We start from the raw sequence: 17,353 nt of genomic DNA, 5'->3' as shown, positions 1-17,353 counted from the left end.
CATTATAATGTAATTTTTTTAGCACATTGTGTCTATTTCTGGCACATTATAAAGTAATTTTTTTAGCACATTGTGTCTATTTATGGCACATTATAATGTAATTTTTTTAGCACATTGTGTCTATTTATGGCACATTATAATGTAATTTTTTTAGCACATTGTGTCTATTTCTGGCACATTATAATGTAATTTTTTTAGCACATTGTGTCTATTTATGGCACATTATAATGTAATTTTTCTAGCACATTGTGTCTATTTCTGGCACATTATAATGTAATTTTTTTAGCACATTGTGTCTGTTTCTGGCACATTATAATGTAATTTTTTTAGCACATTGTGTCTATTTCTGGCACATTATAATGTAATTTTTTGACACATAATGTAATTTTTTAGCACATTATGATTTAATTTTTTGACACATGATGTAATTTTTTAGCATATTAAAAATGTCATTTTTTAGCACATTATGATGTCAGTTTTATGCATATTACTGTTGTCTTTTTTTGGGACAATATGATATCATTTTGTCAATGATTTTGGTTGGTTGTAGTAAAGTTCAGAGAAGTTTAATAATATAACATTTTTCGCAGAGGTTATTATTTTGTTATATATATATATATATATATATATATACATAAATTAATCATCTGGAATAGAATAATCAAAATACAAATTTTGTGTTTATAGAATGTTTTAAAATAACTGTGAAACAGTTTGTCAGCTATTCTTCTAGAGAATATGTAATGCATCTTAGTTGAAGACTGTTGAGTTCTAGTCTACAACTCTGGCAGTAATTAATGTGGTTTGCTGATGAAAAACTAAGACATTATTGTGGACTTGAAAATAAGGTTATCTGAATTAAATTATTATTTATTTAAGACTTTATTTTAGGTCAACACTATACTTTAGAAAAAAAAATCAAGCAACTTTTTGGTTGAGATTGCTCTCAGCAATGCACATCATCACAAATTGAACAAATCTTAGAAAGGTCCACCTGTAATACATATATATATATATATACATTTTGTAATATCAAATCAGTCAGAAAAATCAGTTTTTAACAAGAAATCAAAAATAAAAGATTTTACCAAAAATTACAAAAATATTCATCAAAATTAGAGAATTGAAGATCATCACAAAATAAAAAATCTGAGAGAGGTCCACCTGAGAGGTGAACAAGAAGTCGAAAATATCACTTTTTACCAAAAATGACAAAAATATTCACCAAAAGTTGAGAATTAAAGATATCATCATGAAATGATTAAATCTAAGAGGGATCCACCCAAGGTACATATACACCAAGTATCAAAGCAATCAGGCTTGTAGTTTTTAAGAAGAAATCAAAAAAGTAAAAAAATTACACAAACGATGAAGTCAACAACAGAGCTAAAAAATCAAAATCAAAAATACTATTCAGGATGGGAAAAAGGTTTACTGTAGATGTGTACAGAGTGAATGAGTAGAATGAATGATGTGCAGCAATGTCTTATATCGTTCAATATATGTACCAACTTTAAACAAAAACCATCCATACATTACGCATGAATGCTTCATTTGGAAGAGTTTTTAACATTAAAATGGCAGCCATTTGACCATCTTCAATCAGATCATGAAACGAATGGGAGTGTATATGTATCTCAAGATATAAGATGTGTGTGTGTGAATACGATTAGCCTAGGCATGAAATACAGGTGCATGCGATTGGATGGACACATGCATGAAGGTCAATCCATAGGTCTCTATAGGAATCTGAACAAAGACCAACATAATTAAGCAACTATTTGTGATTATATGGAACCAGCATATTTCAAACAAAATGGAGACCAGACGGTCATTTTGTTTCTTGAAGCAACATAATGTGTATGCCCTAACATGACTCGTCTTTGTATCAAGTTGAATCACCTTTGGCAACACATGTCTGAAATATAAGATGATACAAAGGAATGAATGAATGAATGTAACAAATAACAAACAAAAGAATGATCACAGGATGCACAGAGACAAATATAATCTCTATTTTTGGACTCAATCTGGTATAAAAATTTAGCAATATTAGGCAAAACATCAAAATATCAATACTATAAAAACAAAATATTTTAAATTACAAACAGTAACAAATAAAAGCTATGGAGACAGTTGCCAGAGGTGAATTTTGAAACCAGTTTGCATGCTATAGTTATAGAGTGATAGGGATTATCAAGTATAATTTGGTTATGACAGGTGACCTGACAATTTGGTTATTAATATGTCATGTTACATTATGTGCTTATTGCATATGATGTGTCATGTTACATTATGTGCTTATTGCATATGATGTGTCATTTTACATAATTTGGTTATTGCATATGATGTGTCATCTTACATAATTTGGTTATTGCATATGATGTAACACTTGCTTTATCTTTTTTTTTTTTAACAACTAACTTTCTTTTTGTAGTAGTAGTTATCACAACTAATCTTTATTGCTATTAACTGATAGAAACATTGTATTTCTAAGGATGCAATAAAGTTATTATTATTATTATGATGTGTCATTTTACATAATTTGGTTATTGCATATGATGTGTCATTTTACATAATTTGGTTATTGCATATGATGTGTCATCTTACATAATTTGGTTATTGCATATGATGTGTCATTTTACATAATTTGGTTATTGCATATGATGTGTCATTTTACATAATTTGGTTATTGCATATGATGTGTCATCTTACATAATTTGGTTATTGCATATGATGTGTCATCTTACATAATTTGGTTATTGCATATGATGTGTCATTTTACATAATTTGGTTATTGCATATGATGTGTCATTTTACATAATTTGGTTATTGCATATGATGTGTCATTTTACATAATTTGGTTATTGCATATGATGTGTCATTTTACATAATTTGGTTATTGCATATGATGTGTCATTTTACATAATTTGGTTATTGCATATGATGTGTCATTTTACATAATTTGGTTATTGCATATGATGTGTCATATTACATAATTTGGTTATTGCATATGATGTGTCATTTTACATAATTTGGTTATTGCATATGATGTGTCATCTTACATAATTTGGTTATTGCATATGATGTGTCATTTTACATAATTTGGTTATTGCATATGATGTGTCATTTTACATAATTTGGTTATTGCATATGATGTGTCATCTTACATAATTTGGTTATTGCATATGATGTGTCATTTTACATAATTTGGTTATTGCATATGATGTGTCATTTTACATAATTTGGTTATTGCATATGATGTGTCATCTTACATAATTTGGTTATTGCATATGATGTGTCATTTTACATAATTTGGTTATTGCATATGATGTGTCATTTTACATAATTTGGTTATTGCATATGATGTGTCATTTTACATAATTTGGTTATTGCATATGATGTGTCATTTTGCATAATTTGGTTATTGCATATGATGTGTCATTTTACATAATTTGGTTATTGCATATGATGTCATTTTTACATAATTTGGTTATTGCATATGATGTGTCATCTTACATAATTTGGTTATTGCATATGATGTGTCATCTTACATAATTTGGTTATTGCATATGATGTGTCATCTTACATAATTTGGTTATTGCATATGATGTGTCATCTTACATAATTTGGTTATTGCATATGATGTGTCATTTTACATAATTTGGTTATTGCATATGATGTGTCATTTTACATAATTTGGTTATTGCATATGATGTGCCATTTTACATAATTTGGTTATTGCATATGATGTGTCATCTTACATAATTTGGTTATTGCATATGATGTGTCATCTTACATAATTTGGTTATTGCATATGATGTGTCATCTTACATAATTTGGTTATTGCATATGATGTGTCATTTTACATAATTTTGTTATTGCATATGATGTGTCATTTTACATAATTTGGTTATTGCATATGATGTGTCATCTTACATAATTTGGTTATTGCATATGATGTGTCATTTTACATAATTTGGTTATTGCATATGATGTGTCATTTTACATAATTTGGTTATTGCATATGATGTGTCATTTTACATAATTTGGTTATTGCATATGATGTGTCATTTTACATAATTTGGTTATTGCATATGATGTGTCATTTTACATAATTTGGTTATTGCATATGATGTGTCATCTTACATAATTTGGTTATTGCATATGATGTGTCATTTTACATAATTTGGTTATTGCATATGATATGTCATTTTACATAATTTGGTTATTGCATATGATGTGTCATTTTACATAATTTGGTTATTGCATATGATGTGTCATCTTACATAATTTGGTTATTGCATATGATGTGTCATCTTACATAATTTGGTTATTGCATATGATGTGTCATTTTACATAATTTGGTTATTGCATATGATGTGTCATTTTACATAATTTGGTTATTGCATATGATGTGTCATCTTACATAATTTGGTTATTGCATATGATGTGTCATCTTACATAATTTGGTTATTGCATATGATGTGTCATTTTACATAATTTGGTTATTGCATATGATGTGTCATTTTATATAATTTGGTTATTGCATATGATGTGTCATTTTACATAATTTGGTTATTGCATATGATGTGTCATCTTACATAATTTGGTTATTGCATATGATGTGTCATCTTACATAATTTGGTTATTGCATATGATGTGTCATTTTACATAATTTGGTTATTGCATATGATGTGTCATTTTACATAATTTGGTTATTGCATATGATGTGTCATCTTACATAATTTGGTTATTGCATATGATGTATCATTTTACATAATTTGGTTATTGCATATGATGTGTCATTTTACATAATTTGGTTATTGCATATGATGTGTCATCTTACATAATTTGGTTATTGCATATGATGTGTCATTTTACATAATTTGGTTATTGCATATGATGTGTCATTTTACATAATTTGGTTATTGCATATGATGTGTCATTTTACATAATTTGCTTATTGCATATGATGTGTCATTTTACATAATTTGGTTATTGCATATGATGTGTCATCTTACATAATTTGGTTATTGCATATGATGTGTCATTTTACATAATTTGGTTATTGCATATGATGTGTCATTTTACATAATTTGGTTATTGCATATGATGTGTCATTTTACATAATTTGCTTATTGCATATGATGTGTCATCTTACATAATTTGGTTATTGCATATGATGTGTCATCTTACATAATTTGGTTATTGCATATGATGTGTCATTTTACATAATTTGGTTATTGCATATGATGTGTCATTTTACATAATTTGGTTATTGCATATGATGTGTCATTTTACATAATTTGGTTATTGCATATGATGTGTCATTTTACATAATTTGGTTATTGCATATGATGTGTCATTTTACATAATTTGGTTATTGCATATGATGTGTCATCTTACATAATTTGGTTATTGCATATGATGTGTCATTTTACATAATTTGGTTATTGCATATGATGTGTCATTTTACATAATTTGGTTATTGCATATGATGTGTCATTTTACATAATTTGGTTATTGCATATGATGTATCATTTTACATAATTTGGTTATTGCATATGATGTGTCATTTTACATAATTTGGTTATTGCATATGATGTGTCATTTTACATAATTTGGTTATTGCATATGATGTGTCATCTTACATAATTTGGTTATTGCATATGATGTGTCATCTTACATAATTTGGTTATTGCATATGATGTGTCATTTTACATAATTTGGTTATTGCATATGATGTGTCATTTTACATAATTTGGTTATTGCATATGATGTGTCATTTTACATAATTTGCTTATTGCATATGATGTGTCATTTTACATAATTTGGTTATTGCATATGATGTGTCATCTTACATAATTTGGTTATTGCATATGATGTGTCATTTTACATAATTTGGTTATTGCATATGATGTGTCATTTTACATAATTTGGTTATTGCATATGATGTGTCATTTTACATAATTTGGTTATTGCATATGATGTGTCATTTTACATAATTTGGTTATTGCATATGATGTGTCATCTTACATAATTTGGTTATTGCATATGATGTGTCATTTTACATAATTTGGTTATTGCATATGATGTGTCATTTTACATAATTTGGTTATTGCATATGATGTGTCATTTTACATAATTTGGTTATTGCATATGATGTATCATTTTACATAATTTGGTTATTGCATATGATGTGTCATTTTACATAATTTGGTTATTGCATATGATGTGTCATTTTACATAATTTGGTTATTGCATATGATGTGTCATCTTACATAATTTGGTTATTGCATATGATGTGTCATCTTACATAATTTGGTTATTGCATATGATGTGTCATTTTACATAATTTGGTTATTGCATATGATGTGTCATTTTACATAATTTGGTTATTGCATATGATGTGTCATTTTACATAATTTGCTTATTGCATATGATGTGTCATTTTACATAATTTGGTTATTGCATATGATGTGTCATCTTACATAATTTGGTTATTGCATATGATGTGTCATTTTACATAATTTGGTTATTGCATATGATGTGTCATTTTACATAATTTGGTTATTGCATATGATGTGTCATTTTACATAATTTGCTTATTGCATATGATGTGTCATCTTACATAATTTGGTTATTGCATATGATGTGTCATCTTACATAATTTGGTTATTGCATATGATGTGTCATTTTACATAATTTGGTTATTGCATATGATGTGTCATTTTACATAATTTGGTTATTGCATATGATGTCATTTTACATAATTTGGTTATTGCATATGATGTGTCATTTTACATAATTTGGTTATTGCATATGATGTGTCATTTTACATAATTTGGTTATTGCATATGATGTGTCATCTTACATAATTTGGTTATTGCATATGATGTGTCATCTTACATAATTTGGTTATTGCATATGACATTATCAAGAGTCCTGTAACATGTTAATAGATTGTTAATGGTGTTACTGTGATTTCACTCACACTATAATAGTCACATATCATTCAAAATACAAATGACAATCTATACATGTATTATAATATCACTCACTACTACCGTTCTCTTTTTAGTCAATACAAAACTATTACAACCATGCTTATGAACAAGACTGTTAATTAGTTGTGTTTATCACACTGTTGATTATTAGACTATATGTTATACAAGTCATTGAAATGACTTGCCATTAGGCAATAGTAAACAAGTCATAACATAACAGAGTCCTCATCAATATGTCGATAGCAAACAAAACTAAATTGAGTCAACCAGAACATAAGAACAAAATGACAATTATGTATAATGTAGTTGTAAAGTTTGATTGAGATTAGTCAATGTATGTCAGAAACATGCGGCTCAAGAACAGTATTTGCATTCAGTCATTTTGAATCAGATCTGAAAAACATTATGGTTTCATTATACATGTTCCATGTTTGTAAAAAGATAGGTCTAGAATGGCAGAGCTGCTTGATTTTGATGCATTTGGCCATCTTAAATCTGATTGTCAAACAAATACACTTGCATATATAAAATTTGGACATGATCAGTCAAGGAATGTCAGAGATACATTTCCAGAACCAAAATCATTAAAAGAAAATGGTCATCAATCAACCATTTTGAATCTGATCCGAAAAACAAATCGACATGCATTAATGTCCCATTAATGTTCAATGTATGTAGAGGTCAAAACAAAAGTCAGACCTGTCAGCTAATTTTACGCCATTTTGTGATCTTAAATTGGGTTGTGAAAAAAAAGTACACAATGTACCATGATGGCAAAGCAGGTCAGAGATATATCTCTGGAGCAACCAGTTGTTCATTTGAAACCGATCTAAAACAACAAATAACATGTACCAAAATATCATTATGTTCAATGTGTTAACCAAGTTTTAACACAATTTTTCAATGCCTTGTCGAGATCTAATTCCAGAATGGCATAAATGCTTGATTTTTAGCTGTAAAATGGACTCCACCAATTGGCAATCTTAGTTAGATTGTGAGATGAATGCATATGTATGACATGATCCATGATTCAAGTGTTAAATTGATCCATGGTGCCATGTCAGGTATATGGTTCAAAAACAACATTCATAACAACAAGATGGCTACCAGTCAAACACATAAATATGAAATTATAAGTCCGTATTTTCAGACTTAATCAAAACAGAGACCAACAAATGCTGGGGTACGTATTAATTCCAAGGTTTCCAATTAGTACAGCTATATATCAAGGCAAAATTTTGGCAAGAGAAAAGCACATAATGAAACCAAGATTGAACAACAGATCATGAAGAGCATACAAAAAATGTATTACGAACATCTGGTTCTTGTGATCAGCAGTGTAAATGTCTTCATTCTGTACATGTCATCTTAAAAATTATACATCCTAGTCACTCAAAATTGAACTTGGTTGATAGTTTATAGTGATTTGTAATATTTTCAAGATTGAAGATGATCAGTTAAAGTTGTTTGACTTATAGGACAATGACAATTTAATGTTCTATTTTGACCAATATCTTTTAAAATGTATACAAGACCTGTCAAAATATACAATATATCCATTATATTGTTACCACAAGAAAAAAGTACACACCAGAGTCAACAACAAAAACAAATATTTTCTCTATTGACCTTTTCCTCCCTTTATGATACTGGGCAAGATATTAAAATAAAATATCATATGTGATAACTCATTTTTCTGACACCATTAATTACTCACATGCCTGCTCATTCACTTTGTTCACCCACACAGTCATTCATTTAAACAAAGTTTCATATGATTGTGAGTAGTGAGATATTTAGCAAGGAGGTCACATTTGAGTTGATATTACTGTTGTGAATCAGTGATAAATGTTACAAGTGTATAGAGTATAGTAAGGATAGCAGTATAACAGACAGCATGCTACTTACTGGTATTCTAGGTGTAGGGGAACCATCACTTTGGTCTCTACCCTGTTGTCGATGAACAGACCCACTCAAGTCAACCCCACCCACAGGTTTCTGCCCACCCCTCCCTGACAACTGCCTCTCAATGCTTTTAGTCATGTCTTTTACCAAAGCACCCTAGTAAAATAAGAGCACAAAATCAAAGTTATTTGATAAAAAAGCTATTAGAAAGGTACTTAAACAAAGGTACATGTACTTTTAACAAAATAGTCAAAGCAATGTTCAGGAAATGGTGAAAAACACATGAAAATAAAACTAACATGGATGCCAGTTGGCCATTTTGTATCAAATCACAAAACAAAAATCACTGTCAGTTGGTTAAATTTGATTGAAATCACAAAATAACTGAAGCAAACATGCAACCCATGTCTTGCCTTTGTACCAAATTCAAACAAAATCTGTAAAAGAGTGCTAAGAAATGGGAAGATCAGTTGTAGAAAAACAATATGACCGCAAGACCATTTTGATCAAATTGAAAAATTGACGTTCATCAGTAACACATTATGAGTGATGACAACAGCATACATGTTCAACAGATGATGAACTTTGTGTGATGGGGGCTATTAAAACAGTGCTGTGAACTGCTGTAGTAAGCAGTGATATCAAATATGCATTACATGCATAAATATATGCAATCTAAGAAACTAACAAGTGACTTTGCTCTGCTTGACTTTGTTGGGTTACAGACAATACTGACATGGATACTGATAACTTCTAAACTGAGAACAAACCATAATAAAGAATACAAACAGAACATCCTACAACTAACCAACTATACCCAAATTATAATATACCGGTACCATATTTGTACGATACAAGACATGGCTGATCTTTTGGTAGTAAAAATTATGTCAATTATTCATAAGACGCAGAAAATATCTATTACAGATCCAAGTTTCAGAATTGTGTCATAAGTGTCTTAATTTAGGAGAACATTTCAATCTATACACCAAGTAAAGAGGAAATGCAGACAATTTGGTGGATGGTAGGGGCTGTGAAATTTCAACTGTTTGTGAAGCATATTTTCGAGCCAATCAAAGGCCTTTTATTCTCTAAATTAGAATATTGATAGCAATATTCTTGATATCTTACAACTCTCAATGCTATTGTATTTTAGGATATAACGTATTGAAAAAGTGATAAAAAAAGCACCAAAAGATTAACCAAGGCGATGATTTGACCCAGGGCGGGATATCGGACAAATACATTGTACAGTTAATAATATCAGTATTGCTTCCTTGGATATATTATTTTCTATCGGTTAATAGCAATAAATATATAAATGAATGGAAAAGTAAAAAAAAAAAGAAGTCAATATTACAATTATGAATCCATACATTTGATTGGTCAAGTGCTCGGCTAAATTTATTACCAAGCAATTATCCCTGAATTACTGTAAAATACTTTATATTCGCTTGGAATTAATATTTCGCTGAAGGAATGATTCAATGAAAATAAAATCCAGAGAACATACCTTTTTTCCTATATTTTCCATTCAACTTGTCAAAAATCAGAGAAAATAAATTCCATACAAAAGTGAAAGTTAATTCCAGCTAAAATAAAGTATTTTACAGTACCTCCATTTAAAGTATACCAATAATAGAGTATGAAGCCTGAATGCTGGAGTATTTTATACTATGATCCCAAATGATGTATGTGCTTATAGTAGTGAGAATACAAAGAATATTGAAGCTAGCAAATGTTATTGAGTGGTTTACACAATAGAAAGAAAAAAATAGCAAGACAACATAGATACTCTCAAGCATTATTTACAGCATACTAGATGTGATAACAATACTATAAGGAGACAATCATTCAGAAAAAAACAACACTTATTGGAACCTAGATAGCACATGAAAATAAAAGAAATAATAAATTCCAACAGGTGAGATTAAAAAAAGCCTACAGTGCCATTGAGTCCATTATCATCTGGCTCGAGTGAATCAAATTCTTCTTCAACATCGCTAAGTGATTTCAGTTCTGTTATTGGTTCTAGTCCACTGTTGAAATGCTAGTGAAATGCAGTGGTGAAAAGCAGTTAACAAATGTTAGCAACAATAGTGCAGAGGCTATAAAGCAGCAGGGAAGATTTGATTGACTGGTTAACTAATAAGCTGATTGTTAGATTATATGTATATTACGCAATTTAAATAACATTAACAATTATTATTTTGTCATTATACTGAATACTGTAAACTCATTAATTACTCACTGTTTTTTAAATTTGCTATTTTTGCAGATAAGTAAAATTAGCTGAATTAATTTTGTGTGAAGATGTAAAATGATAGCACTCATTACAGTAAAATTGCTCAAAACATCAAAATAATGAAACTAAATACCAGTGAAAATAAATGGTTTTACAGAATGTCAGAAATACCAGCCTTAGACCAGGACTAGAAGACAGATGCAGCTTCACCACAGGCCCAGAGGTGGGTTAGTAGCTTTAACAATGGGACTAGAGGTGGTATGGTACCTGCAGCTTTAACAATGGGACTAGAGGTGATATGGTAGCTTTAACAATGGGATTAGAGGCACAGCACAACACAAACACACATGGATTGAGAGGAATGTATACATCAGTTGCCCCATGGAAACAGCTACTCTTTGCAACAAGTACAACTATATCTTTTACATGCACTGGGAATAAGAACAATACACTCGACTGACAGCATTACATCACCTACAAAAGGATGCCATTCTCACAAATATAATAGATGCAAGCCTTGCAAAAGGAAAAGAACTCCACAGCTAAGTGTACATCTCACCATGGGAGTTAAACCCACAATAATTCTGATTATGGGAGGACATGCTAACCATTATACCAGTTTCTTGAATACTTACCCGGGGTTGTCTGACTGCAGATGTTTGTTTAGTTGAAACTTCAGTGGAGCTTTTAAGATGTTTTAATTCACTTTCTTCTTCAGAATCCCAATTACTTTCTGATTCTGCATCTTCTTCAGTCTCTTCTTCCTCCACCTCCTCCTCTTCTTCCTCCTCTTCTTCTTCTTCCTCAGATTCCTCTTCACTATCTGTATCATCTCCGTATGTACCTCTGGTGTAAGTGGTTGTGTCCCAGGATCTGATTACACAATCATGATCACAATCAAGCATATAATTACTAAAACAAGTCTTTAGTTTTACAGTGAAATATGTTATATATTAATGTCAGTATATCAATATGTAAATAAATAATCAAGATGACACAAATACATTCATGGACATGTTTCAATATCTTAGCACTTACCCTGTTGTTGACATTGTGGACATAGCTCCTATTTTATCAGGACTCCTTGGGGCCACAGGTGGTGGTGAAGTTGATGCAATTGCACGTGGTGGTTGTTTCTTTCTTCTTGGTGACCTGTCGGGGGTTTTAGAATTTCGTCCAACGCTCAGTAAATTGCTAGCTTTTTCCTTTTTAGCAACATTCTTTTTAGCTGTTAGTAAAACAAAATGTGAAAACAGTAAATTAAATTAAGTCAAACATAAATACTGTAAAATCTGTATTAAAAGCCGCGGCTTCTATTAAAATGTTACAATGCAACAGAGGGGATGCGGCTTCTATTAGAGCATCTACACATAGGAGAAATGGTGAATGTTTGGTTCTCAATTATTCAAAAAGAATAGGTGCGGCTTCTATTAGGAATGCGACTTCTAATACAGATTTTACGGTAATAAATAAAATGCAAAATTATATTACTTATATAAATATAATAACAATTTGGGGTTAATACACAAGACTTAATTGACAAAGTAAAATGTTGCATATGCAAATTTATCCCAATACTGGATAACAATGAAGTCTGTCTTCATAATGGTGTATAACCAACCCAGCTCTGCACTAGATCTGCACTGGATCGACACTGGGCTGGTCGTGAACCAGAATGAGTACCTTCATGATGGACGTCATGTATTTAGTATTTTTAACAATGTTACAAATTACCCCACAATAATGAGAAACAATTTATATTTTCATTTCAGTAACCACAAAAGGTCATCTGAGAGTTTGTTTTCAAACAATAAATCTGTGATTCAGTTTGGTACAATGTAAACATGCAGTGATTGTGCTCCAGGAACAGTAATTTAATTTAAGACTGAATTGTTCCTAAATCTGAATCAAGTGTACATTATATTTGAGTAAACCAAGCTCACACTCCATAGAGTCAGATACTGGAATTAAGTATACCAAACTGACACTGATCCATAGTCACATTAGGGAGTTAAGTAAACCAAACTGACACTGATCCATTTAGTCGCATTTGGGAGTTAAGGTAGCGAGACTATTATTTGTGTTGAAAATAATGATTTTCACATTTATTTATTAATTGATGAAATGCACTATAAACTTTCATATGATAAAGTCAACATAACATAGAATGTCATGTAAGTTGGTTAAAATGTATATTTTCTGAAGGGAAGCAAGGCAGCCTCAGTAGTGTTTTCCAAAATCAACAATACAGGTTTAATCTGTGTGCCAATAAGTTTCAAAGATAAACTCAAGACAAAGCAATGTTAGGATGTGTTATCAGTAGCTATCTGACACACAATGAGTGTTTCCAAACATTCGAGTGGTTTGTCTCCGCCCCTGTTTGTTTCACAGATTAGTCATTTGCATATGAATGTGTCAGACACAAGGTCACACAGCCACTGAAAAAAATCATTGATTTTGGTGTTTTCATATGCCGAATTTATCCAATTATAGCTATCCCATTCCTTTATTTTTTTGGTTTCTAATAGCCTTACACATTTGGATGCCCCTACACATGGTAAAACAGACCTTGATGGGAAAACAAATTGATTGTGCCGATAAACAAGCTTGAAAATCTTTGCTGTTACTTCATGGACGTTTTCTAGGAGTTTATGTTTTTCAAAATACAAGGTCTTTAACAAAAAATAACGTATACTTATTGTCGTCGGATTAACACCAAATTTTCACAGCTTTAAGGTGACAATGAGAGGAACTTGAATGTGTCCAGACAAACTATTTCATCGATTATTTACCAACGAGTTGTGGTTTGAGTTGGGGGCAATGTGACTAAAACAGTAATTGAAATTCAGCACACTATTTTTTAAAACGCGTTGCTTGAATGAAACTGACCAGACACATTCAATTTACCAGACTATTGAACAACTAGGAAAAGTGAAAAAAATACTTCTTATCGCCAGTGTAAATGCGTAATTATTTTTTTTTACAGAAAAAGTAATTTTTCACCTTTGAGTAACGCGTCGTAGAATGCAGATACGGGCATGCAAAATACACTTGTGAAAAGCTTGAAGTCTGGCGATTCTAAAAATATATACTTTCCCGGGTCTATTTGTAGTCATTTAGTCACAATTAGAAGATGAAAACAAGTATGCAAATAATAGTCTCGCTACCTTAAGTAAACCGAACTGACACTGTTCCATAGAGTTGCATATGGGAGTTGAGTAAACCAAACTGACACTGATCCTTAGATTCGCATTTGGGAGTTAAGTAAACCAAACTGACACTGATCCATAGTTGCATATGGGAGTTGAGTAAACCAAACTGACACTGATCCATAGTTGCATATGGGAGTTAAGTAAACCAAACTGACACTGATCCATAGTTGCATATGGGAGTTGAGTAAACCAAACTGACACTGATCCTTAGATTCGCATTTGGGAGTTAAGTAAACCAAACTGACACTGATCCATAGTTGCATATGGGAGTTGAGTAAACCAAACTGACACTGATCCATAGATTTGCATATGAGAGTTAAGTAAACCAAACTGACACTGATCCATAGTTGCATATGGGAGTTGAGTAAACCAAACTGACACTGATCCATAGATTCGCATTTGGGAGTTGAGTAAACCAAACTGACACTGATCCATAGTTGCATATGGGAGTTGAGTAAACCAAACTGACACTGATCCTTAGATTCGCATTTGGGAGTTAAGTAAACCAAACTGACACTGATCCATAGAGTCGCATTTGGGAGTTGAGTAAACCAAACTGACACTGATCCATAGAGTCGCATATGGGAGTTGAGTAAACCAAACTGACACTGATCCTTAGTTGTATATGGGAGTTGAGTAAACCAAACTGACACTGATCCATAGAGTCGCATTTGTGAGTTAAGTAAACCAAACTGACACTGATCCATAGATTCGCATTTGGGAGTTGAGTAAACCAAACTGACACTGATCCATAGTTGCATATGGGAGTTGAGTAAACCAAACTGACACTGATCCATAGATTCGCATTTGGGAGTTGAGTAAACCAAACTGACACTGATCCATAGAGTCGCATATGGGAATTGAGTAAACCAAACTGACACTGATCCATAGAGTCGCATATGGGAGTTGAGTAAACCAAACTGACACTGATCCTTAGTTGTATATGGGAGTTGAGTAAACCAAACTGACACTGATCCTTAGTTGTATATGGGAGTTGAGTAAACCAAACTGACACTGATCCATAGAGTTGCATATGGGAATAAAGTAAACCAAACTGACACTGATCCATAGATTCGCATTTGGGAGTTAAGTAAACCAAACTGACACTGATCCATAGTTGCATATGGGAGTTGAGTAAACCAAACTGACACTGATCCATAGTTGCATATGGGAGTTAAGTAAACCAAACTGATACTGATCCATAGAGTTGTATATGGGAGTTGAGTAAACCAAACTGACACTGATCCATAGTTGCATATGGGAGTTGAGTAAACCAAACTGACACTGATCCATAGATTCGCATTTGGGATTTGAGTAAACCAAACTGACACTGATCCATAGTTGCATATGGGAGTTGAGTAAACCAAACTGACACTGATCCATAGATTCGCATTTGGGAGTTGAGTAAACCAAACTGACACTGTGATGCATAGATTCGCATTTGGGAGTTGAGTAAACCAAACTGACACTGATCCATAGATTCGCATTTGGGAATTAAGTAAACCAAACTGACACTGATCCATAGATTCGCATTTGGGAGTTGAGTAAACCAAACTGACACTGATCCATAGATTCGCATTTGGGAATTAAGTAAACCAAACTGACACTGATCCATAGTTGCATATGGGAGTTGAGTAAACCAAGCTGACACTGATCCATAGATTCGCATTTGGGAGTTGAGTAAACCAAACTGACAGTGATCCATAGTTGCATATGGGAGTTGAGTAAACCAAACTGACACTGATCCATAGATTCGTATTTGGGAGTTGAGTAAACCAAACTGACACTGATCCATAGATTCGCATTTGGGAGTTGAGTAAACCAAACTGACACTGATCCTTAGTTGTATATGGGAGTTAAGTAAACCAAACTGACACTGATCCATAGATTCGCATTTGGGAATTAAGTAAACCAAACTGACACTGATCCATAGTTGCATATGGGAGTTGAGTAAACCAAACTGACACTGATCCATAGATTCGCATTTGGGAGTTGAGTAAACCAAACTGACACTGATCCATAGTTGCATATGGGAGTTGAGTAAACCAAACTGACACTGATCCATAGATTCGCATTTGGGAATTAAGTAAACCGAACTGACACTGATCCATAGAATCGCATTTGGGAATTAAGTAAACCGAACTGACACTGATCCATAGTTGCATATGGGAGTTGAGTAAACCAAACTGACACTGATCCATAGATTCGCATTTGGGAATTAAGTAAACCAAACTGACACTGATCCATAGTCGCATATGGGAATTAAGTAAACCAAACTCGCAGTGATCCATAGAGTTGCAGAACAGGAGTTATGACATTTATGAATAAAGAATACATGTACTTTTGTATGTTATCTCATTCAAAACCTCCATTTACCATATATTGTTTGAAGGCCTGGACAGAGTAAGACCAAAATAAAAATAAAGAAGCAAAATAACATCAACAACATGCCCCTCCCCCAATTTTAAACATACCTGTAGAAGCAGAAGGTGACTTCTGAGCTTCTCTTAGTTTTTCTTTAGTTCTATGATTTAACTCTTTTCTACACTGCTCTCTTACTTCCTGAAATGTCTTGTGTTTCAGGGCAAGTTGCTGTCTCTCCTGTTCCAATTCAGTTGCCTTGTTGTGAAAAGTAGTGGTAGAGATGCCTTTACAAGCCTGATGAATGAAGACACATGAAATAAACAGGTTTAGACATGACCATCACATTTAGGCAAATGTCACAATTAGTCTCTTTGAAGCACATCTCCATCTTCGATTTGTTCAAGACACCGACCTTCCTAGCCCTTGCGCATGGGTGATGTTTCAGCAGGTGGGCAATCTTTTGGTAGCAAAAAAGTTTTCAATTTATTAATGAAAATATATATAAAAACTTCTTCTATGATCAGTTTATCTCTTGAAAATCCTAATTTTTCTTATTAAAACAATCATGTTGTTTTTTCAGCAAAATCAATGCCAAACGATGTGTCACATTCACCATT

The 17,353-nt window shown here is 31.9% G+C and overlaps 1 protein-coding gene across 10 annotated transcripts in view; it reads right to left on the bottom strand.

Annotated features, from left to right (window-relative positions):
• LOC100375191 (cilium assembly protein DZIP1-like) overlaps positions 1-17,353 on the bottom strand; it is a 74,507-nt gene that overhangs the window by 16,935 nt on the left and 40,219 nt on the right. For 8 of the 10 annotated variants that reach the window (XM_085502445.1, XM_085502439.1, XM_085502471.1 and 5 more), the window contains 4 exons: positions 16,847-17,030; positions 12,199-12,388; positions 11,796-12,033; positions 8,919-9,071 (listed from right to left, as the gene is read on the bottom strand). In XM_085502445.1, the coding sequence (XP_085358571.1) occupies positions 8,919-9,071; positions 11,796-12,033; positions 12,199-12,388; positions 16,847-17,030 (765 nt within the window). Of the gene's footprint in view, positions 1-8,918; positions 9,072-10,830; positions 10,966-11,795; positions 12,034-12,198; positions 12,389-16,846; positions 17,031-17,353 lie in introns of those variants that run through there. The other 2 variants (XM_085502477.1, XM_085502467.1) reach the window with 2 other exon arrangements.

Source organism: Saccoglossus kowalevskii, chromosome 1 (genome assembly GCF_978046115.1).
Source record: "Saccoglossus kowalevskii chromosome 1, keSacKowa6.1, whole genome shotgun sequence".
Classification (NCBI taxonomy): Eukaryota; Metazoa; Hemichordata; class Enteropneusta; family Harrimaniidae; genus Saccoglossus; species Saccoglossus kowalevskii.
This window is presented reverse-complemented; position numbering and strand designations above follow the sequence as displayed.